The 23,849-nt window shown below is 43.2% G+C and overlaps 1 protein-coding gene across 1 annotated transcript in view; it reads right to left on the bottom strand.

Moving 5' to 3' along the window:
* The window catches only part of POLQ (DNA polymerase theta), a 133,109-nt gene that overhangs the window by 61,818 nt on the left and 47,442 nt on the right, over positions 1 to 23,849 (bottom strand). The window contains exons 13-14 of the mRNA XM_074974884.1: positions 19,389 to 19,582; positions 18,914 to 19,038 (exon numbers count right to left, since the gene is read on the bottom strand). Coding sequence (XP_074830985.1) covers positions 18,914 to 19,038; positions 19,389 to 19,582 — 319 coding nt within the window. The remainder of the gene's footprint in view (positions 1 to 18,913; positions 19,039 to 19,388; positions 19,583 to 23,849) is intronic.

Raw genomic sequence — 23,849 nt, forward strand, 5'->3', positions numbered from 1 at the left:
AGCAGCGGGGGACAGCAGAGCAGCACACAGCAGGAGTTTGCCTGGGAGTTCGCCTGGGGTGAGCCCAGTGAGGCTTACATCTTGTCAACTTCTCTGAGGAAGCTCATAGTAGGAAGGTGATATGGAAGGGGCGGGTTCAGCTGTTGTGACCTGCACTGGATGTGCCATGTTTGTCTTTCTTCCACAGGACAGAAGCGACTTTGTCTGTACAAAGTGCAAGCTGGTCTCCATACTGGAAGAGAAGATTGAAGGTCTGGAGCAACAGATAACGACCCTGCGTTGCATACGAGAATCTGAGGATTTTCTGGACAAACGTCAGGATATGCTTCTACAAGCGCAAAGCTCTAAAGATTTAGAGCAGGTTGCACAGCGGAGCCAAGAGGCCAGTGAAGAAGCTTGGCAACATGTGACCTCCAGAAGAAGAAGGGGGAATGTCCGGGTTCCAGCAACGCAGACACAGGTAACTAACCGCTTTCATGTTCTCTCCACAGGTACCATTGCGGAGAGTGGACCAGACGATACGTCTGGGGGGAGAAAGCAGAAGGAGACTCCGCTGGTTGGAAGGCATGAGATGCAATGTCCTGAGGTTGGGGGTTCCACGACCACCACTCCCAAGAGAAGGAGGCGGGTGGTGGTGGTCGGGGACTCTCTCCTCCGGGGGACTGAGTCATCTATCTGCCGCCCTGACCGGGAAAACCGAGAAGTCTGCTGCTTGCCAGGGGCTAAGATTCGCGATGTGACGGAGAGACTGCCGAGACTCATCAAGCCCTCGGATCGCTACCCCTTCCTGCTTCTCCACGTGGGCACCAATGATACTGCCAAGAATGACCTTGAGCGGATCACCGCGGACTACGTGGCTCTGGGAAGAAGGATAAAGGAGTTTGAGGCGCAAGTGGTGTTCTCGTCCATCCTCCCCGTGGAAGGAAAAGGCCAGGGCAGGGACCGTCGAATCGTGGAAGTCAACGAATGGCTACGCAGGTGGTGTCGGAGAGAAGGCTTTGGATTCTTTGACCATGGGATGGTGTTCCATGAAGGAGGAGTGCTGGGCAGAGACGGGCTCCATCTTACGAAGAGAGGGAAGAGCATCTTCGCGAGCAGGCTGGCTAACCTAGTAAGGAGGGCTTTAAACTAGGTTCACCGGGGGAAGGAGACCAAAGCCCTGAAGTAAGTGGGAAAACGGGATACCGGGAGGAAGGACAGGCAGGAACGTCTGTGAGGGGAGGGCTCCTGCCTCATACTGAGAATGAGGGGCGATCAGCAGGTTCTCTCAAGTGCTTATATACGAATGCACAAAGCCTTGGAAACAAGCAGGGAGAACTGGAGGTCCTGGTGATGTCAGGGAATTATGACGTGATTGGAATAACAGAGACTTGGTGGGATAACTCACATGACTGGAGTACTGTCATGGATGGTTATAAACTGTTCAGGAAGGACAGGCAGGGCAGAAAAGGTGGGGGAGTAGCACTGTATGTAAGGGAGCAGTATGACTGCTCAGAGCTCCGGTACGAAACTGCAGAAAAACCTGAGTGTCTCTGGATTAAGTTTAGAAGTGTGAGCAACAAGAGTGATGTAGTGGTGGGAGTCTGCTATAGACCACCGGATCAGGGGGATGAGGTGGATGAGGCTTTCTTCCGGCAACTCGCAGAAGCTACTAGATCGCACGCCCTGGTTCTCATGGGCGACTTTAATTTTCCTGATATCTGCTGGGAGAGCAATACAGCGGTGCATAGACAATCCAGGAAGTTTTTGGAAAGCGTAGGGGACAATTTCCTGGTGCAAGTCCTAGACGAGCCAACTAGGGGGGGAGCTTTTCTTGACCTCCTGCTCACAAACAGGGAAGAATTAGTGGGGGAAGCAAAAGCGGATGGGAATCTGGGAGGCAGTGACCATGAGATGGTCGAGTTCAGGATCCTGGCACAGGGAAGAAAGGTAAACAGCAGGATATAGACCCTGGACTTCAGGAAAGCAGACTTTGACTCCCTCAGGGAGCAGATGGGTAAGATCCCCTGGGGGACTAACATGAAGGGGAAAGGAGTCCAGGAGAGCTGGCTGTATTTCAAGGAATTCCTGTTGAGGTTACAGGGACAAACCATCCCGATGAGTCGAAAGAATAGTAAATATGGCAGGCGACCGGCTTGGCTTAATGGTGAAATCCTAGCGGATCTTAAACATAAAAAAGAAGCTTACAAGAAGTGGAAGGTTGGACATATGACCAGGGAAGAGTATAAAAATATTGCTCGGGCATGTAGGAATGAAATCAGGAGGGCCAAATCGCACCTGGAGCTGCAGCTAGCAAGAGATGTCAAAAGTAACAAGAAGGGTTTCTTCAGGTATGTTGGCGACAAGAAGAAAGCCAAGGAAAGTGTGGGCCCCTTACTGAATGAGGGAGGCAACCTAGTGACAGAGGATGTGGAAAAAGCTAACATACTCAATGCTTTTTTTGCCTCTGTCTTCACTAACAAGGACAGCTCCCAGACTGCTGCGCTGGGCATCGCAACATGGGGAGTAGATGGCCAGCCCTCTGTGGAGAAAGAGGTGGTTAGGGACTATTTAGAAAAGCTGGACGTGCACAAGTCCATGGGGCCGGACGAGTTGCATTCGAGAGTGCTAAAGGAATTGGCGGATGTGATTGCAGAGCCATTGGCCATTATCTTTGAAAACTCGTGGCGAACGGGGGAAGTCCCGGATGACTGGAAAAGGCTAATGTAGTGCCAATCTTTAAAAAAGGGAAGAAGGAGGATCCTGGGAACTACAGGCCGGTCAGCCTCACCTCAGTCCCCGGAAAAATCATGGAGCAGGTCCTCAAGGAATCAATCCTGAAGCGCTTAGACGAGAGTAAAGTGATCAGGAACAGTCAGCATGGATTCACCAAGGGAAGGTCATGCCTGACTAATCTAATCGCCTTCTATGATGAGATTACTGATTCTGTGGATGAAGGGAAAGCAGTGGATGTATTGTTTCTTGACTTTAGCAAAGCTTTTGACACTGTCTCCCACAGTATTCTTGTCAGCAAGTTAAAGAAGTATGGGCTGGATGAATGTACTATAAGGTGGGTAGAAAGTTGGCTAGATTGTCGGGCTCAACGGGTAGTGATCAATGGCTCCATGTCTAGTTGGCAGCCGGTGTCAAGTGGAGTGCCCCAGGGGTCGGTCCTGGGGCCGGTTTTGTTCTATATCTTCATAAATGATCTGGAGGATGGTGTGGATTGCACTCTTAGCAAATTTGCGGATGATACTAAACTGGGAGGAGTGGTAGATACGTTGGAGGGCAGAGATAGGATACAGAGGGACCTGGACAAATTGGAGGATTGGGCCAAAAGAAACCTGATGAGGTTCAATAAGGATAAATGCAGGGTCCTGCACTTAGGACGGAAGAACCCAATGCACAGCTACAGACTAGGGACCGAATGGCTAGGCAGCAGTTCTGCGGAAAAGGACCTAGGGGTTACAGTGGACGAGAAGCTGGATATGAGTCAGCAGTGTGCCCTTGTTGCCAAGAAAGCCAATGGCATTTTGGGATGTATAAGTAGGGGCATAGCGAGCAGATCGAGGGACGTGATCGTTCCCCTCTATTCGACATTGGTGAGGCCTCATCTGGAGTACTGTGTCCAGTTTTGGGCCCCACACTACAAGAAGGATGTGGATAAATTGGAGGGAGTCCAGCGAAGGGCAACAAAAATGATTAGGGGTCTGGAACACATGACTTATGAGGAGAGGCTGAGGGAACTGGGATTGTTTAGTCTGCAGAAGAGAAGAATGAGGGGGGATTTGATAGCTGCTTTCAACTACCTGAGAGGTGGTTCCAAAGAGGATGGTTCTAGACTATTCTCAGTGGTAGAAGATGACAGGACAAGGAGTAATGGTCTCAAGTTGCAGTGGGGGAGGTTTAGGTTGGATATTAGGAAAAACTTTTTCACTAGGAGGGTGGTGAAACACTGGAATGCGTTACCTAGGGAGGTGGTAGAATCTCCTTCCTTAGAAGTTTTTAAGGTCAGGCTTGACAAAGCCCTGGCTGGGATGATTTAATTGGGGATTGGTCCTGCTTTGAGCAGGGGGTTGGACTAGATGACCTCCTGAGTCCCTTCCAACCCTGATATTCTATGATTCTATGATTCTATGTGCCAAACATTACAGACAGATTCTTCATAAACTTTTATATCTATCTATAATTAGTTAGATATCCATCTTTGTGAGCGAATGATGGTATTTTAACTCCACAGAGCAGGGTGGGAGTTCCCAGGACAGGCAAACAACTCCAGAGAAGAACTGCACATACTAGTTCAGACTGGGTTCAAGAGGCCCAGCAGACAAAGAATGGACTTTTGGTATAAAGGGGAAGACTGAACTGTGTCAGTGATCCTCTCTGATCCTCCAACTGACATGAAACTATAACTAAGAAGGCAAAACCTTGTTGGAAGGATTTGAAGGACTTTGGCAACATATCAGGGTCTCCATGTTGCAGACTGATGACGCCTGGCAAGCTTAGCATGTTGCATAGATTGTCTGTTGGCTTGTGCTGTGTTTCCTCTGTAATGTTTTGTCCTGAAATAAACATACTATGCTCCATGAAAGCTGGCTGGTCACTGGTAACCCTGCCATTATCTCTTGAGGGAGAGTGAACCACAGGTGCTGAACTAAGGTCAGACCCACTAGGACAGTTCTCTCCAACCTTTTTACACCCAAGATCCCTTTTTGAATTTAAAGGCAACCCAGGATCTACTGCGCCCCTTCCCCAAAGCCCCGCCCCACTCACTCCATCCCTGCCTCCTCACTCACTTTCACCAGGCTGGGGTTGGGGTTCGGAAGTGGGTGCGGGCTCTGGGCTGGGGCCAAGGGGTTCACAGTGTGGGAGGGGGCTCTGGACTGAGCCTGGGGCAGGGGATTGGGGTGCAAAGGGGGTGAGGGGTGCAAGCTCTGGGAGGGAGTTTGGGTGCAGGAGGCGGCTCTGGTCTGGGGCACAGTGTTGGGGTGTAGGAGGGGTGCGGGCTCTGGAAGGGAGTTTGGGTTCAGGAGGGGACTCCAGGCTGTGGCAGGGGGTTCGGGTACAGAAGGTGGTACAGGGTGCTGACTCTGGGATGGGGGTCAGGGTGCAGGAGGGAGTTTGGGGTGCTGGCTCGGGGGGGGGGTCAAGGCTGGGGGTTGGGGTGCAGGAGGGAGTATGGGGTGCTGACTCTGAGGGGGCTCAGGGCTAGGGGTTGGGGTATGGCCTACCGCCGGGCAGCACTTACCTTTGCCGGCTCCTGGTCTGTGGCGCAGCATGGCTACCGCTAAGGCAGGCTCCCTGCCTACCCCAGCCCCAAGTCACTCCTGTAACAGGCCAACACGCCCCTGCTGCCCCTGGGGGCGGGGGGCATGTGGCTCCACGCACTGCCCCTCTCTGCAAGCACTGCCCCTTCAGCTCCCATTGGCCACAGCTCCCCATTCCTGGCCATTGGGAACTACAGGGGTAGTGCTTGCAGCCAGGAGCAGGGCACAGAGGGAGATCCCTTCCCCCCTGGGGCTGCAGGGCCACGCTGGCCACTTCCGGGAGTGGCATGGGGCCGGGGCAGGCAGGAACCCTGCCTTAGTGGCACCCCTGCTGCACCACTGGAGGTTGTGATCAACTGGGAGATCCTCTAGGATCTACTAATTGATCGCGATCGACTGGTTGGTGACCACTGCGCTAGAATAAACACAATGAATTGCAGGGGGACTGCAAACCTAAATCCCCTGTCTCTAGAGAGAGGTGCCACAGGTCCTTGCCCATAAAGAGGTGTCAGCTACAGTCCTGAGACCCAAGAGGGAGCCCTTCAGGATATCATGGAGGGAGCAGAAGTGCAGTTTACTCCAAAACTGTGACCGGGACCATCTAAGCTTACATCCTAGTATAAAGCTATTATTTCATTTGTGGTTCAAATTCTAGCAACCACAGCTATTAAAAGAACAATTCAAGCATCGAAACTCAGGAAGTGCCAGAGTTAAGACTGAACGTACATCCTTAATTCTGCCCCTGGTACAAATGTAAATATTACAGGGTTTAATTACCTAAAACACATACTATTTTCTCAATATATTGTATATATTTTTTCTACAATACTACATACATATGTAGGATTTGGCCATATTTTTTTATTCTTGTACTCAGACTATAATACCTGATTTTTCATAGACTATCTTCTCAATAATGTATGCATTTTACTAATTTTGTTAGTCCTAATGTACTAATACATTCAGCAGAAAAAATTTTCTTTGGAGACACCTCTAAGCAATTACCGTGGTAGCACTCTCACAAGCCATTTTTTTAAAGAAACACACTGATTTATATTGTGTATGTCATGAGGTTTGTTTTGTTTTGTTTTTAAATGTCTCATATAGAGAAATATCCGGGTTTTCGTAGGGCCTATCCTCAAACTATTTTAATAAAGTTCAGATATTACCTTTCTCCAAACAGCGGATGTACTTTAAAATAGTGTTAAAATATTTTTTATGAGTGAAAATTTGAGTACAGAATTTGTGTTGGTAAATCACAGATCTGAAAGTTATCAATATATTCCTAACTAGGCAAGTCCAAGTAAACTGAAAAATATTTTTTTTCCAAAACGTGATTTAATTGGCATTTCTAGGTGCTAAATATTTAACTTTATTTAAAAGCCTACAACTTTAATTTTTTTGAGTTGAAAATTTTCAAAAAATTTGATTTCTTATAGAGCACCCTTTAAATAGTATGTCCAGATTTTTTTAAAAACCCTTTAAAAATTAAAAGCGATCTTGTTAGCTATTACTTCTAACTATGGTAGTAGGTACATAATTCTCAGACAGAAATATGTCCCCTTACGACATATTATTCTGATTGCAATAGATATATTAATGACGCATCATTGATAGCAATGCAACCATTCAAAAGGAATTGTAACTGAATTCCAAACCCCTATATATGTCAGCATGTTTTCACTACTTTTCTATGTTATACTTCATCTGCACTATGTTGTAAAGTTGTAAAAGTAACCTTCCACACAAACTTCCACATGGATAGATTTTACAAAAACTAGACAAGCCATTTACAACACAAACTTTGCTTCTCTACAAAGGAAAAAGGACACTAAACTATCTAAACTGCTCCATGCCACAAGGAGCCACAACAGTAGTTCCCTTAACCCACCCAACAATATTGTTAATCTTTCCAGCTATACTCTTAGCCCGGCAGAAGACTCTGTCCTATCTCGGGGCCTCTTCTTTTGTCTCGCCAGGCCCACGAACATGATACAGTTCTGTGGTGACCGAGAATCCTACTTTTGACGTCTCCGACTAAAAGAATATTTCCAACAGACCTCTGAACAATATACTAACCCACAGAATCCTTCCTACCAACACTACAAAAAGAAGGATTCTGCGTGGACTCCTCCTGAAGGTCAAAACCACAGACTGGACTTCTACATAGAGTGCTTCCGCCAACATGCACGGGCTGAAATTGTGGAAAAGCAGCATCACTTGCCCCATAACCTCAGCCGTGCTGAACATAACGCCATCAACAGCCTCAGGAACAAGTCTGACATCATAATCAAAAAGGCTGACAAAGGAGATGCTGTTGTCATCATGAATAAGTTGGAATATGAACAAGAGGCTGCTAGGCAGCTCTAACACCACATTCTACAGGCCATTAGCCTCTGAGGGTAACCAAAAGAAACTACACCATCTGCTCAAGAAACTCCCTGAAAAAGCACAGGAACAGATCTGTGCAGACACATGCTTAGAACCCCGACCAGGGGTATTCTATCTGCTACCCAAAATCCATAAACCTGGAAATCCTGGACACCCCATCATCTCAGGCATTGGCACCCTAACAGCAGGATTGTCTTGCTATGTGGACTCTCCCCTCAGGCCCTATGCTACCAGCACTCCCAGCTATCTTCGAGACACCACTGACTTCCTGAGGAAACTACAATCCATTGGTAATCTTCCTGAAAGCACCATCCTGGCCACTATGGATGTAGAAGCCCTCTACACCAACATTCCACACAAAGATGGACTACAAGCCGTCAGGAACAGTATCCCCGATAATGTCACGGCAAACCTGGTGGCTGACCTTTGTGACTTTGTCCTCACCCACAACTATTTCACATTTGGGGACAATATATACCTTCAAGTCAGCGGCACTGCTATGGGTACCCGCATGGCCCCACAGTATGCTAACATTTTTATGGCTGACTTAGAACAACACTTCCTTAGCTCTCGTCCCCTAACGCCCCTATTCTACTTGCGCTACATTGATGACATCTTCATCATCTGGACCCATGGAAAAGAAGCCCTTGAGGAATTCCACCATGATTTCAACAATTTCCATCCCACCATCAACCTCAGCCTAGACCAATCCACACAAGCGGTCCCTTTCCTGGACACTACTGTGCTAATAAGCGATGGTCACATAAACACCACCCTATACCAGAAACCTACTGACCGCTATACTTACCTACATGCCTCCAGCTTCCATCCAGGACACACCACACGATCCACTGTCTACAGCCAAACTTTAAGATACAACTGCATTTGCGCCAATCTCTCAGACAGAGACAAACACCTACAAAATCTCTATCAAGCATTCTTAAAACTACAATACCCACCTGCTAAAGTGAAAAAACAGATTGACAGAGCCAGAAAAGTACCCAGAAGTCACCTGCTAGAAGACAAGCCCAACAAAGAAAACAACAGAACGCCAGTAGCTGTCACCTTCAGCCTCCAGCTAAAACCTCTCCAGAGCATCATCGAAGATCTACAACCTATCCTGAAAAATGATCCCTCACTCTCACAGATCTTGGGAGACAGACAAGTCCTCACTTACAGACAGCCCCCCAACCCGAAGCAAATACTCTCCAGCAACCACACAACACTAACCCAGGAACCTATCCTTGCAACAAATCCCGATGCCAACTCTGTCCACATATTTATTCAAGTGACACCATCATAGGACCTAATCACTTTAGCCATGCCATCAGGGGCTCGTTCACCTGCACATCTACCAATGTGATATATGCCATCATGTGCCAGCAATGCCCCTCTGCCATGTACATTGGCCAAACCGGACAGTCTCTACACAAAAGAATAAATGGACACAAATCTGACATCAGGAATCACAACATTCAAAAACCGGTAGGAGAACACTTCAACCTCTCTGGCCACTCAGTAGGAGATTTAAGGGTGGCAATTTTGCAACAGAAAAGCTTCAAAAACAGACTCCAACGAGAAACTGCTGAGCTTGAATTAATATGCAAACTAGATACCATTAACTTGGGTTTAAATAGAGACTGGGAGTGGCTGGGTCATTACACATATTGAATCTACTTCCCCATGTTAAGTATCCTCACATCTTCTTGTCAACTGTCTAAATGGGCCATCTTGATTATCACTACAAAAGTTTTTTTCTCCTGCTGATAATAGCTCATCTTAACTAATTAGCCTCTTACAGTTTGTATGGCAACTTCCACCTTCTATGTGTGTGTGTGTATGTATATATAGCTTCTTACTATATGTTCCATTCTAGGCACCCGATGAATTGGGCTGTAGCCCACGAAAGCTTATGCTCTAATAAATTTGTTAGTCTCTAAGGTGCCACAAGTACTCCTTTTATTTGGTATACTTTTCACATAAATGGCTTTCCCTGACAGAGTGACATATATAGAATAGTATAAGATCTACCAGATGTTGTATACTTTTTTATATCCTCAGCTATAGTGCGATATATTAGAGTGAAACTTCCATTTTGAGTCCTGGCCCATATGGACATTGGCCCCGAGTTCCTTCAATGGATAACTGCTCTTTACACCAGCCCAAAAGCAGCTGTGCAAAGTAATGGGGTTAAATCTCCCATTTGAACTACACAGAAGGACCATGGAGGAATGTCTGTTATCTCTGGTTTCAGAGTAGCAGCCGTGTTAGTCTGTATTCACAAAAAGAAAAGGAGTACTTGTGGCACCTTAGAGACTAACAAATTTATTTGAGCACAAGCTTTCGTGAGCTACATCCGATGAAGTGAGCTCACGAAAGCTTGTGCTCAAATAAATTTGCCACAAGTACTCCTTTTCTTTCTATTATCTCTGTGACACTGCACCCCATATTCATCATAGTGGTATGATTATGATATGATTATGACATAATTATGATGCATCTAGTACAAGATGTGTCATGTGAGGGATCTATGGAAAAGTTATGATTTGTTATTTGTATGCATGTAACATTTTTGTATCTGAAGTTATTGACTATGTATCTGTATTTCAAATGTGGTTTCACCTGGGTGATACCCACTAGGCAAGATGCTTCCAGTCTAGACAGCTGACTGAAGGGCCTATTCAAGGTAACGGGCGATTTAGGGAAAAAATAGGCCTTAGGAGAAGGTTATCCCCCACCTGGTGAGCCTTCCTGGGAACGCTTCAGACAGCCTATGGACAACGGCTGCTGTGACTCATTGGGAGCATGCCATGGCACATGATCAATTCACATGAAACTAAACTCCATTTTGGTACCTGTATTTTCCCAGCCCGGTTTGTGGAAACTTAACTTAGAACAAAGGACTTCCCGCCATATGGAAAGGCTATAAATAGGGCCCTGCCAAATTCACGGCCATGAAAAACACATCACGGACCGTGAAATCTGATCTCCCCCCGTGAAATCTGGTCTTTTTTGTCCTTTTACCCTATACTATACAGATTTCATGGGGGAGACCAGCATTTCTCAGATTGGGAATTGTCAGAAATATAAAGGGAAGGGTATAAACCCCTTTAAAATCCCTCCTGGCCAGAGGAAAAATCCTCTCTCCTGTAAAGGGTTAAGAAGCTAAAGGTAACCTCGCTGGCACCTGACCAAAATGACCAATGAGGAGACAAGATACTTTCAAAAGCTGGGAGGAGGGAGAGAAACAAAGGGTCTGGGTCTGTCTGTATGCTGCTTTTGCTGGGGATAGACCAGGAATGGAGTTTTAGAACTTTAGTAAGTAATCTAGCTAGGTATGTGTTAGATTATGATTTCTTTAAATGGCTGAGAAAAGAACTGTGCTGAATAGAATGACTATTCCTGTCTGTGTGTCTTTTTTGTAACTTAAGGTTTTGCCTAGAGGGATTCTCTATGTTTTGAATCTAATTACCCTGTAAGGTATCTACCATCCTGATTTTACAGAGGGGATTTCTTTACTTCTATTAAAAGTCTTCTTGTAAGAAAACTGAATGCTTTTTCATTGTTCTCAGATCCAAGGGTTTGGGTCTGTGGTCACCTATGCAAATTGGTGAGGATTTTTACCAAACCTTTCCCAGGAAGTGGGGTGCAAGGGTTGGGAGGATTTTGGGGGGAAAGACGTGTCCAAACTACGTTTCCCAGTAAACCCAGTTAGAGTTTGGTGGTGGCAGTGGAGATCCAGAGACAAAGGATAAAATTAATTTGTACCTTGGGGAAGTTTTAACCTAAGCTGGTGAAAGTAAGCCTAGGAGGTTTTCATGCAGGTCCCCACTTTTGTACCCTAGAGTTCAGAGTGGGGGAGGAACCTTGACAGGAGCCCTGATCCAAAAGGGAATTTCGGGGGGAGGGGGAGGTACAAGGTTATTTTAGAGGGGTCACAGTATTGCCATCATTACTTCTGCGCTGCCTTCAGAGCTGAGTGGCCGGAGAGCGGCAGCTGCTGACTGAGGGCCCAGCTCTGCAGACATCAGTGCAGAAGTCAGGGTGGCAGTATCATACCATGACATCCTTACTTCTGCGCTGCTGCTAGCAGTGGCTCTGCCTTCAGAGCCGGGCTCCTGGCCAGCAGCCGCCACTCTCCAGCTGCCCAGCTCTGAAGGCAGCGCCAGCAGCAGCACAGAAGCAAGGATAGCAGTACCACAACCTCTCCTACAATAACCTTGTGACCCCCCCACAACTCCTTTTTGGGTCAGGACCCCTACAATTACAACACCATGACATTTCAGATTTAAATAGCTGAAATCATGAAATTTACTATTTTAAAAATCCTATGACTGTGAAATTGACCAAAATGGACCATGAATTTGGTAGAGTCCTATGTATAGCATCCTCAAGCCGACTAGCTGGATTTTTATTGAACAAGAAAATTGTGGCAAAGGAAATGATGCTAAGCTACCATGGATTGATAAAAAAAAAATCTCACCCTCCAGGAAATTCCACACATCCTTTAGGCAAAGGCTACTTTATGGGTTTGGGATAGAACTAGAGGTAAAATAAATTCTTTTCCCTCACCAATGATACCCATTGCAAATAATCCAGATCTTAACCCAAATCATGAACTTAAGAGCTTTAAACATGAGGAGAGCCATGGAATACAACTGGTTGGCCAGCTATTCAGTAAAGGTTTCAGAGTAGCAGCCGTGTTAGTCTGTATCCATAAAAAGAAAAGGAGTACCTGTGGCACCTTAGAGACTAACAAATTTATTAGAGCATAAGCTTTCGTGAGCTACAGCTCACTTCAACTTTTCTAACTTTTAGACATCAAAACTAACTTTAATTAGCCCAGTCTCACATGGTATTTTCAAGTTAGGCATTATGTTTCTCAGCTTTCTAGAAAACCTAATTTATACAGAAAGCTAACTTTAATAGAAGAAATGAGGTCTGGTCAATTAGGAAACAAAAAAATTATAGCTAATTGATATCAACCTTTGTAGACAACTCTCCTAACCAAAATATGTCCATATATGACACACTGGGAAATTATCCTAGAGGAACGGGATTTCCTCTGGAAAAGAGGACCAGCAACCTCAGTCTGTTGCATGATGATAGAAAATATTGGGATGCAATCCATGACCAAATATCACAAATTGTTGGATATTTATTACCAAATGAACAGTTGGTAATCCTCCTGGCACTTCCTAGTGAAAATAACCACACAAAAGGAAATGAAGACGTAATGTCTCATCTACTAGAAGCTGCTCCCTCTCACTGGAAAAAGAAAAACAATTAAGCCATAGATAAATGGTTCAAAAAAAAAAAAAATGGGAGGTTGCTGTTATGGAAAAACACACCACTTATGAACTGAGCAAAATAGAGAGAACAATACTTCGATATTTGGTTACCATTTTTTCAATACACAAAGTACTTTCACCTGTAACAGAAACCAGCACACCTGTCCAATTTTTTTTTTTTTTTGAACATTTGATAGACCTGCCTGGTCCATTAAATATGTGTTGTGACAAAGTCAGGCAGGAGGGTCTGGGAAAACAAGTATGTTAGCCCTAGAATGCTAAAGGCCCTTTTTCCTACAAGCTGGGATGGGGTTACTTCAGGTCAATTAGTGACACCTGAGTCCAATTAAAGGCTGCCTGAAACCTGTTAAAATCTCTCTCCTGGTGACAGAGAGAGGGGGGAGAGAGAAACTGCTGCAAGGCTGGAGGCAGCAGGGAGATAGGCTTCTCCAGTGTGAGAGACTGTGCTTCTCCCCATCGGGAGACACCCAAAACCCAGTGCCTGTTTAGGGGAAGGACTGACACCCTGGGGCCAGCGACAGGACAACACCTGCTCCAGTGAGGGGGCCAGGGAATGGTATTCCTTTTTTGTTTTGGTGCCTTATAGACTTGTTTCCCTTTGTTTGGCAAAGGAGCACTCCTCAGGCCTGCTCCAAGGCCTATCTGGAAAGCTCTGAGAAACAAACCTCGAAGAGGGAAGATGGACATGCTCCGGAGTGGGGGCTGATTTACCCCAGGCCCTGTCCCTGCCAGAGGAAGGAGCGCTAAGCCCAGCAAGGCAGAAGGGGTGCCTTGCCACAGTGTATACAGAGATTTCACTCAATTTAATAAAAACACTAGAAATGACGTCATACATGTTGTAATGATGCTCACTCTGCAATATGTTAAATAGAGAGATCTGATGACTATATTAATGAATAATCTCTCTCAGTTATAATGGATTATTTTTTGGTTTCTGATATTTACATGTGAAGGATTGTAAATTTGTTAATACTTCCTATCTATCTATCTATAGATATATATAGATATAGATATCTATCTATATATGAATGAAAATTAGCATGTTCTCATATACTTAATAACTATCATAATGTACATGCACTCGGGGAAGAATTAAGGTTGCACATTCATATTCAGCCTTAGCTTTGGCACAGCCTGACTTCTGAAACCTTAACATTGCATTAACAGAGTTGCCCAGATATTAAATATTCAGTTATTGTTAAAGAGCAGAGGTTCTCAAACTGTGGTCCGTGGACCACAAGTGGTCCATGAGCTCCATTCAGGTGGTCCGTGGATAGTTCCCTCTAAGGTGCGCGCCTGGGAGGCTGCACACAAGAAAATGAAGGGCCACCCACTTAATTAGTGGAGCCGCCCAGGTGTGGCTCCACTAATTAGGTGCCTGGACCCAGGAGAAGACACACATGTAAGGTGAGGTGGTGGCCTTGGGAGGAATAGGGGATAGGTGGGAGGGTGAAGTGGGGTGAGAAGAGGGGGTGGGGGGAATTTGGAATGTGCAGGGCTGCGGCAGCCAGAGAAAGAGGTGACTTTCCCCAGGGCTGTGGCTGCCAGAGAGAGAAGGCCCTCTTTCCCAGCCTCACCTCTGTGGCTGCTGCGGCAGGGGAGAGACCGCCCTCCTTCCCAGCCCCAGCTCGGGGGCTGCTGTAGTGGGGGAGAAAGGGCACATCCATCGCATTAGAAAGGTAAGACTACGGATATTAAAATAGGAGTTGTGTGCTTTTATTTGTAGAACAAAAAAACATTAATTATTAAGGGTTTGTTTTTTTTTAATAGAGCGCTTTTAACCAAAGTGCTTTACAATAGTTAGCTATCAGTACAAACATCATTTATCATTATGAGGTCCGCTGAGACCCTCAGCAATTTTCAAGTGGTCTGCGAAAAAAAAAAAGTTTGACAACCACTGTTAAAGAGAATTAAAAACTCATGTTTTTCTTAAACGTTGCAACAAAAGCTATGCATTAGACCAAGTTTCTTTTGTTCATGGTGCAAATGAACAAAAGTACCAAAACCTGAAAAAAATATCAAAATTTCAAGTGTCTGTAAGGAAAGAAGCCTGCCCCTCTACAACATAACAATCCAAGAGTTCATTCTGCCTCTATAACCTGCAGCACAATATATACTGTTCCATCCTCTCCAAATCTCACCTCTCCGTACTATTAGAGAACAACTTTCAAAGAAACCCTAAAATAGAAATTTTTATTATGGACCTTTTTAAAAGAAGTTCTACTCTCTTTTCTTGCCTACAGCAAAGGATGAAGTCTGAGTCAAATCAATGAAGCTGGCTCCTTCTGGATAGCTCCTCTTGATACTGGTTTTCAACCTAAAAATTAGGGCCTCTAGGTGCTACTGCAATACAGATTAAACATATTTAAAAATTTGATTAAAGCTAATGTTAAAAAAATTATATAATCTGACATTTTGTCTATTGTTACAAACAACACCTAACGTTACTGTAACAGAGAATAGAGACTTTTTTCTTTGTTTACTTTTTGTATTTGTATTTTGTATTTGACTGTATTTTGTCTATAAATTTCACTATTTCCCTGTTGGTCTTGCACACAGTTACAAGGGACAGAAAAAATGGTTACTTATAGCAACTGTAGTTCTTCAATATGTTGTAGTCAGTGTGGATCCCACTCTGTGGTGCGCATGCAACCCACGTGGACAAGCACTGAATCTTTGCAATAGCAGAGTTGTTTGGGGCTGCATCTATGCAGTACATGTCCTTGAGTCTCTCGTCCAAAGGCATTAAAGGCAGGGCAGCCACAACCATCCCTCAGTTCTCTTGCCGATATGAAGCACTCCAAAAAAGCAGGGATGGAGGAGGGCAGGTCATAGGATCCACAGTAAGGACAACATCTTGAACACCACAGTTACTATACACCAAGTAACTGTCCTTTCTTCAAGTATGTGTGCAGGGGAGCTGGAACAGTTTTTATAGCAGGGGTTCTGAGAACCATTGAACCAAACTGTAAACCTTGTATATAATGGAAACCACTGTCCCTACCCCCAGTTTCAGCACCTATGTATGTGTGTCAGAGTGGATTCCTCACTGGCCAACAAGCAGTGCCCCACCTGGAAGGTGGAATTGAGGAGTCTTGATTGTCTTAAACAGCGATTGTAATACCACTCTTCCAAAGCTGGCATCTGACTCTGCAGCTAGAGAGAGGGCACGGTGCCTAAAAAAAAAAGTAATTGACATACTGCATGTGATTGCCTTACAGATTTCTGATACTGAAATGTTCCTAAAAGTGGAAGATGTAGCTTGTGCTTTAGTAGAGTGAGCTTTACATTTGGGGTCAGTACATCAGGATCTGGTAGCAGAGCAATATGCAATATATGATCCATATCCTCCGGAAGGAGATTGTTGTTGTTTCTGGGCCTTTGAAGGATCAAACTAAGAGACAGAATGATAGTCTAAAGGGATTTGTTCTGTCAAGATAATACAATAAAGATCTTGAAACACTTAAGGTGTGAAGATGTTTTTCTCCTGGCCCAGAACGAAGTCTGGGGAAGAAGACAGGCAAGTTGATGGAATGATTTAAGTGAAATTGGTAAACTAAGGGGAAACAGGGACATTTTTAAAAGGTAGGTAGATGACTGTTCTATCAAAATATAGCAAACACTAAGGAGTACCGACCCGGACATTTGTTCTGTCTTGCCATCATGGGCAGTAAGGGGAAACTGAGGGCAGTCGCAGCCCCCCTGCCTTTATACCCTCAGATGAGAGGTATGAGGACGTGCGCTTACATATGCAGCTCCAACAGACACTGGTATTCAAAAGATTCCACTATGGCACACGAGGTGCATGCACACCCTAGAGTGGGGTGCTCAAAAAAGAAACGATAGAAAAATATAGTCAAATGACTGATAGATTGACACTACTCTGCAATGTCCTGGACAAGCTTTACTGAATTACATTAAACCTTACTGAAGTAAGTTTAACATTTTTGGAGTTGATTGTATTAAAAACACAAATATTTACATACTATCTTGGGATTGTAAGATTCTTCAAAGGACCTTTTGAAACAAAGTGAGCTTTTAATATTAAGCGTTTTTTTCTAGGAGTAGGGGAATATATGCTAATATAATTCCTCCAGTTATCAACGCTTTAAAGTCACCCACCTGGAGAGGTGCACATATGCTGGTTCAAACTGATATGCTGTCTTGTGGCCTTCTTTCTGATCCAGCAGATGGACAGGACCCCTGGACCATGGAGGGCCCCAGTCCTTAGAAGTTTGGAAGGACTTGGCCTACTGAGGCCACATAATTCTGAGTATTTCTTCCAAGCTGAAGCTGTGATGAACTTGTGACCACAAAGGAAACTCCTTGGGTGGTGTGTTGAATGACTACTCCTGCCAGGACTGCTCCATCTTAGTGTTGGGATGATCTCTGGTCAGCTTATTAGCATACATTTAGGTTCTTTTATTGTTTTTAATGCTTTCTCTGTAGTTCTTTTACCCTAATAAGAAAATATGCTTGCATAAAAGAGCTGTGTGGTACCAATAACCATGGACAGTCACACTTTCAACTGTCTCTGAAGAGAAAGCAAGTAGGTGTGCTTGGGCAGACTGTCTCAGCAGGAAACACCACAAAGGCAGGGAACTGTGCAGCCCGGGAAATGCCCTGGTCAGACAGGAAAGAGGCGTAGGTCTCCATGCAAAAAGGCAATGGGTAGGAAGCTGGAAGTCTCAGAATGGGTGTCCTTGAGTGAATCACTGAGGAGAAATCCAGGTGCAGCTGCACTGAACTATGAAAATTACAAAAATTGGCTGGGGAAGTCAAGGGCAGATTGCACAGAATATATGGCCTGCACAATATTACTGATGATAACGGGTAAGATGGAGAAAAACAAGCTTGACTCTCACTGGCCAGACTAAGTTTGCAAGGCTAGCAGTGCTAGGAAAAATCAACTCCTTTTTACCTGTAAACTGAGCACAGTGGATATGGAAATCATTGGAAGACAGACACAGAATTCCATTTTTATAGCCACTCAGAATACAACTGCTCTCATTCCTCTTAACCATGCCTTATTTCAAGAGACATCATTTATTTTAGCCCCAAAGTTACCTATGTTCTTGTAACCCTTCACTGATTGCTGAAAATGATTTACCCTGGGAATAGAGGATCATGAAGCTAATATTACAAGAAGTTATTAACACTAACAGAATGAAGACAGTTAACATTTTACAGTTAACAAGAACTTTCCTTCCTGAATAACTTGTGTGTGCCCTTCATTTTCGGTCTTTGTCACACACTGCATCCCACAATTTGGGCCTTGAAAAGTTGGGAGATGTGACCACTCTTTAAAATTCATGTGTGGAGTTTACAAGGACTTTGGTGATGAACGAAAAGTTCTCTTACTCATGTCGTGTCCTGTTATCTTTTGATTTGCCAGACCTATTTTGGCAGGCAAATTAACACTCTCTGAACCCTTTTTAAGTGTTTGAGAAGCTATGGTAAGTGCCAAGGAGGATTCTCTCTTTTTTGGCAACTGTAAAATTACAATTTTTCAGCCAGTTAATTTTGCAACTAAGAAATCTCTAAACTAAGTATCAGCTGCACCCAAACTTTGTTCACATGAGAGCACCACATTGGTAGCTTGGCAGGAGCACAGAATTAACCTATACTTAATTTGCATAAAATGGGACAAATTATATTCATGTACCATTAAGATGCAGCCTTTGGAGACTACATTTCCCAACATGTAGTTCTCCATATTTATCCTATCATCCTCCAATGAGTGGTGTAGCCTCTGCAGGATGCTTTTCCGTAACAAAGCAGATGGCAAGCACAAATTGCACTATAACAGTGCATGGGCTAAATGTATCACTGCCACATTTTAGCCAAAAATGCCGAATATGAAGACGACGGACCATCATTTCCTCCAGCAACAAACTAGAAAGACCAAATATTTAGAACTAGACAACGCAAGACTCCAGAATTTTTTCTATCCCTATGACTCACCTGCATAGGTAGCAGCAGACTGCTGCAAGGACTGAAGCTGGCCACGACTACAGTTATATTTCTTAGTAATATCCTTTAAGGGAACCTCACTGATTAAATCCAGTAGGGCAAGGCTGGTGAAAAACCTGTACAAAAAGCATACAGAGAAATTTTAAAAAATAAAGTAATTGATGGCAAGCTAGTAGTAAATGCTCTGTGCTACTTTGGGCCTGAAGTGGCAAACAAAGGAAATAACTTCTCAGACCATTTTTCTTAACACATACCCAAGCTTCTTGTAGCTACAATTCTCTTACCCAGTATGGATAAACTTATTCGGGGCCGAGCCAAATTGCATTAGCTAACAGCTCAGCCAACAGGAGAGCCAATCCCAGACAATGCTTTCATACAGAACAGAACCTAGCAATTGGATCATCTTCTCACACATTTGTCCTTTAGAACCTCCTCCCCTTAGGCACTTAGACCCATCTGTTATTACCTTTTGTGAATGGCCATTTGTCTGTGCTGTTTCTCTGTTTTAGCTATGATTTTGCCCTTTACAGAGCGAGCCAGGAAGCCTTCTTCAATCCCCACCAGCTCAGCCACTCGCTTCATAGATGAAGGCAGCTTCTCCCACAGGCAGAAAAACTGATACCAGTCAATAGTGGTCCACTCCTCGTACACAGGAGTGACCTAAAAGGAAACAAATCAATATCTCATTCTTTAAAGCAAAATCTTTACTTCACAAGAACAGACACAGAACTACACTGCAAGGAAGAGGAGAAATAATAATGTAATCCAGGGCATATGGTTACAGTGTCTGTCCTACATACAACTCAGATGCACTGAGTCATAACCACATACCCTGAAGAATGTAAAAGCTCTTCCAAACTAGTTTTTAATGTTTGGACTAATGAGCTCTGACACATGTTGGTATATTCTCATGATTACACAGTTCAGACCCTTTGTCAGATTGTTCCCTAAATCCAAGACATTAAAAATAAGGGCTTTTGAACAATAACTATTTTTATTTCACATAACTGATTAACATATGCCTGTCTATTAAGATCAGTGTCAGTGAGACATTTTTCCAGTACATTCCACCAAGAAACAGGACATCCAGTTAGAGCAGCCTTGCTAGACACTACCATGGTATCTGATCATGTAGAGGAATAGGGTTCTGCAGTCCACTTTTCCTCTTACTTCATGATAAACTCCAGCACAAAAATCTCAGTGCTATTATTTATATGAACAAAAATACCCCCAAAATTCAACCACTAAGGGACCAAAACAAAACAAATAATTCTGGTTAAAATTCAGTCATCCTGGTTCAATACCAGGAGAGAGAATGTCGTAATATTTACATCAACATACTGAGAGAGACTTTGTTTCGAAATAACTAGTTAACAGTACTTGGGGCACATTTAACAGAATACCAAATGCAAAATGTTTAGGGTGCAGCTACAAATCCTCCATCTCCCTTTTAATGTTGGCAAGAGTAAGAATAGCTGAAGACGGGATCCCATTCCAGAGAGTTAGGCCTTTTTTATCCATTCCTAACCAACAAATATTTATTCTTTTTATCAAATTCCAAAAAAGGTCAGCCATAGATTTGTACAGTCAGAACATTCAAGCCTAAGGGAGTTAAGAACCATTATTAAAAGTAGACAGAGAAAAACTAACACGCAGGATACATTTGGAGAGCAACTCCCAGCAAAAATCATCTCCAGTCTTGCTTTGGAAATGAACAGTTTACAAATAATGTTTTAGGCAAGGTTAATGGGAAAGAATCTCAAGAACATTTTGTTCAAGAGCACTATTTCAAACTAAATACACTAGACAAACTGCTGTGCTTGAAAACTCCAGAGAGAAAATACATTACATTAACACCTCCTGCCTTGGAACACACACAGAATTCATTCTTTCATTTTCTACTTTTTAATAGATGTCAGCAGGAAATGCGTACACTGCTGCATACTATACAAAGCAGCTCTGCTTTGCTTACTGAAAGTAGAAACAAAATATAAATCTTCCTGATGTGGGCAGTTTGCAGGCACGTATGGGACACTAGCACACCCTCCAAAATCATTCAGTTTTGGTCAGCAGCTGGTCAATGACAGAACAAGCAGGGGCGTGGAGTTGAGAGAAGGCAAAAGCACGCATTCCTCACTGTTTATGATCCCAACAATCACATCTTCCCAGCTTTGTTTTGCATGGGTCACAGAGGTCCTCAGCGGGGATTTCCAAACTGTTGAAATTCTGTTTCAGAGGCTGTGTTTTGTCTTTATTAGGACAGTATGTACAAAGATGCACATTTAATGGGGAGAGAGAACAGTATCAGATTTTGGACACCATTCCTTTAAGGCCCTCTTGCCCATGAATCTTACAAGGCTCATCAGGACACCTAATCACTCTCTTGTTAATCTTTACAGGCTCATGACTCCCTCTCCAGGAATTTTAATTGGCTTTTAGGGGATTCTTGAATATGCACACACAGACCGTTGTTGTCTTGTTGGAGACCACACCCCACAACAGGTTTAGCAGACTCCTCAGGGCTCCCCTCTCATAGTTGTAGTAGGCTCCTCCACCCCAAATGTGCCAAACAGGCTCATCAGGGACCAAAAACCTTCTTAAAGCTTATAGGGTGGTTGGGATTGGCCCCCAACAAGCTTCCTTAGGCTCAGAAAGGTGATAGGACCCCGTTAGTCTGTGATGTCTGAGGTACAGCTTGATGAGCCTAAGCGCCTCAGGGGGATGTAAAATTCAGAAAACCTTTGTCCAATTCACGTCAAATATTTTAGAAAAATTCTACCTCTGTTCCAGAGAAAAAATTCAAATTTTGAGACAGATGAGACTTTTCTACGGGTTTGAGGAAAGCAGATTCCAAATTGGGTTTATAATGTATAAAACCAATTGAACATCAACTATGGAGCGGCAGCTGCTTCATAATACATGCTGCAGAATCAGAATAGTTTCCCAACTTAATCAGGGTGAATTGATTTAAATCAGCAAGCAGAAAACCTTGATTTAAATAATTGATTTTAATCATGTTTTGTATTTGCAGTTTTTAATTATTTTCTTAAAGAAAGGTTGCGTTTCATTGGTTGAGCCATTAAAACACTGATTTTGCCACTAAATATAACCTTTGCACTAAATTAGGTGCTTCATTTTGCTAACCAGGAGGATATACTATATCTATACACATTTATTTAAGCAATGATATAGCTTAACATACATTTATTCAGATTTATAATTTTTACATTTTTATTATGTAACAAAATGATGAATGATGTATTTTTTCACTCAAGGATTATTAATTTTTTTACTTGTAATTTTTGTATCAATCTCTGGACGAATGGAAATTCAATTAAAGATGCACAAACAATTTTTTTATTCAATAAAAACATCCTAAATGTGCTGGATACACAAGAAAAAAAGTTTATCAAAAAGTTTAATCAAAATATGTTTTGCATTTACAACTGATTTATTAAACAAAAATAGTATTATCTGTAGCTAGTAAACAAAACTAATTGTTTTGGTCACTATGTCCAAGATTTTAGAAGTAGTAGACTTCATCCTATCCTACCTTCTTTTTATTCATAAATGGGAAGAGGAAAAGAAACTTTCATTCTTTTTCAACTCCCAAATGGTTTCTTAACTTTGAATGAACTAGTTGTAGAACTGAACTAGTTCAATGAACCAAAATGAAGAAAATATTCTCTGCACATGCAGAAGAACATAAGAACGGCCATACTGGGTCAGACCAAAGGTCCATCTAGCCAAGTATCCTTTCCTGTGAGAGAGGCCAATGGCAGGTGTCCCAAAGGGAACGAACAGACAGGTTATCATCAAGTGATCCATGCCGTGTCACCGAATCCCAGCTTCTGGCAAACACAGGCTAGGGATGCCATTGATGAACCTATCTAGCTCCCTTTTGAACCCCATTATAATATTGGCCTTCACAACACCCTCTGGCAAGGAGTTTCACAGGTTGACTGTGTGTTTGCGTGAAAAAATACTTTCTTGTGTTTGTTTTAAACCTGCTACCTATTAATTTCATTCCCTTGTTCTTGTATTATGAGAAGGAGTAAACACTTCCTTATTTACTTTCTCTATACCACTCATGATTTTATAGACCTCTATCATATCCCCCCTTAGTCACCTTTTTTCCAAGCTGAAAAATTCCAGTCTTAATAATCTCTCCTCATACGGAAGCCGGTCTATACCCCTAATAATTTTTGTTGCCCTTTTCTGAACTTTTCTGAACTTTTTCCAATATATCTTTTTTGACATGGGCAACCACATCTGCATGCAGTATTCAAGATGTGGATGTACCATGGATTCATATAGAGGCAATATGATATTTTCTGTCTTATTATCTTTCCATTTCTTGATGATTCCCAACATTCTGTTCTCTTTTTTGACTGCTGCTGCACACTGAGTGGATGATTTCAGAGAACTATCCACAATGACTCCAAGATCTCTTTCTTGAGTGGTAACAGCTAATTTAGACCCCATCATTGTATATGTATAGTTGGGATGATGTTTTTCAATGTGCATTACTCTGCATTTATCAAATTTAAATTTAAATTTCATCTGCCATTTTGTTGCCCAGTCACCCAGTTTAGTAAGATCCTTCTGTAGCTCTTCGCAGTCTGCCTGGGACTTAACTATCTTGAGTAGTTTTGTAAGTAGTTTGAGTAGAGACTGCTGCTGTCAAAAGCAGGTTTAGCACTTCAACAAACTCTAGTCCAAGGTGGTTTGACTTTCTTTAAAACTTCAGCAGCAAATATGTATTCTTTTAGTAATGTTTTTGTATTTAAATTTAAATGATTTTAAAAGGTTATATTGTCTTTAAGCCTTAACATAGGTTGTCAATTTCAAATTTAATTGGTGAAAAAGGAGTTCATAAGAGCAGCTTCAGGTGTGGTATTCCAATTGTCTCAACCATACTGCCAGT

This window comes from Natator depressus, chromosome 1 (genome assembly GCF_965152275.1).
Source record: "Natator depressus isolate rNatDep1 chromosome 1, rNatDep2.hap1, whole genome shotgun sequence".
In the NCBI taxonomy this organism is placed as follows: domain Eukaryota; kingdom Metazoa; phylum Chordata; order Testudines; family Cheloniidae; genus Natator; species Natator depressus.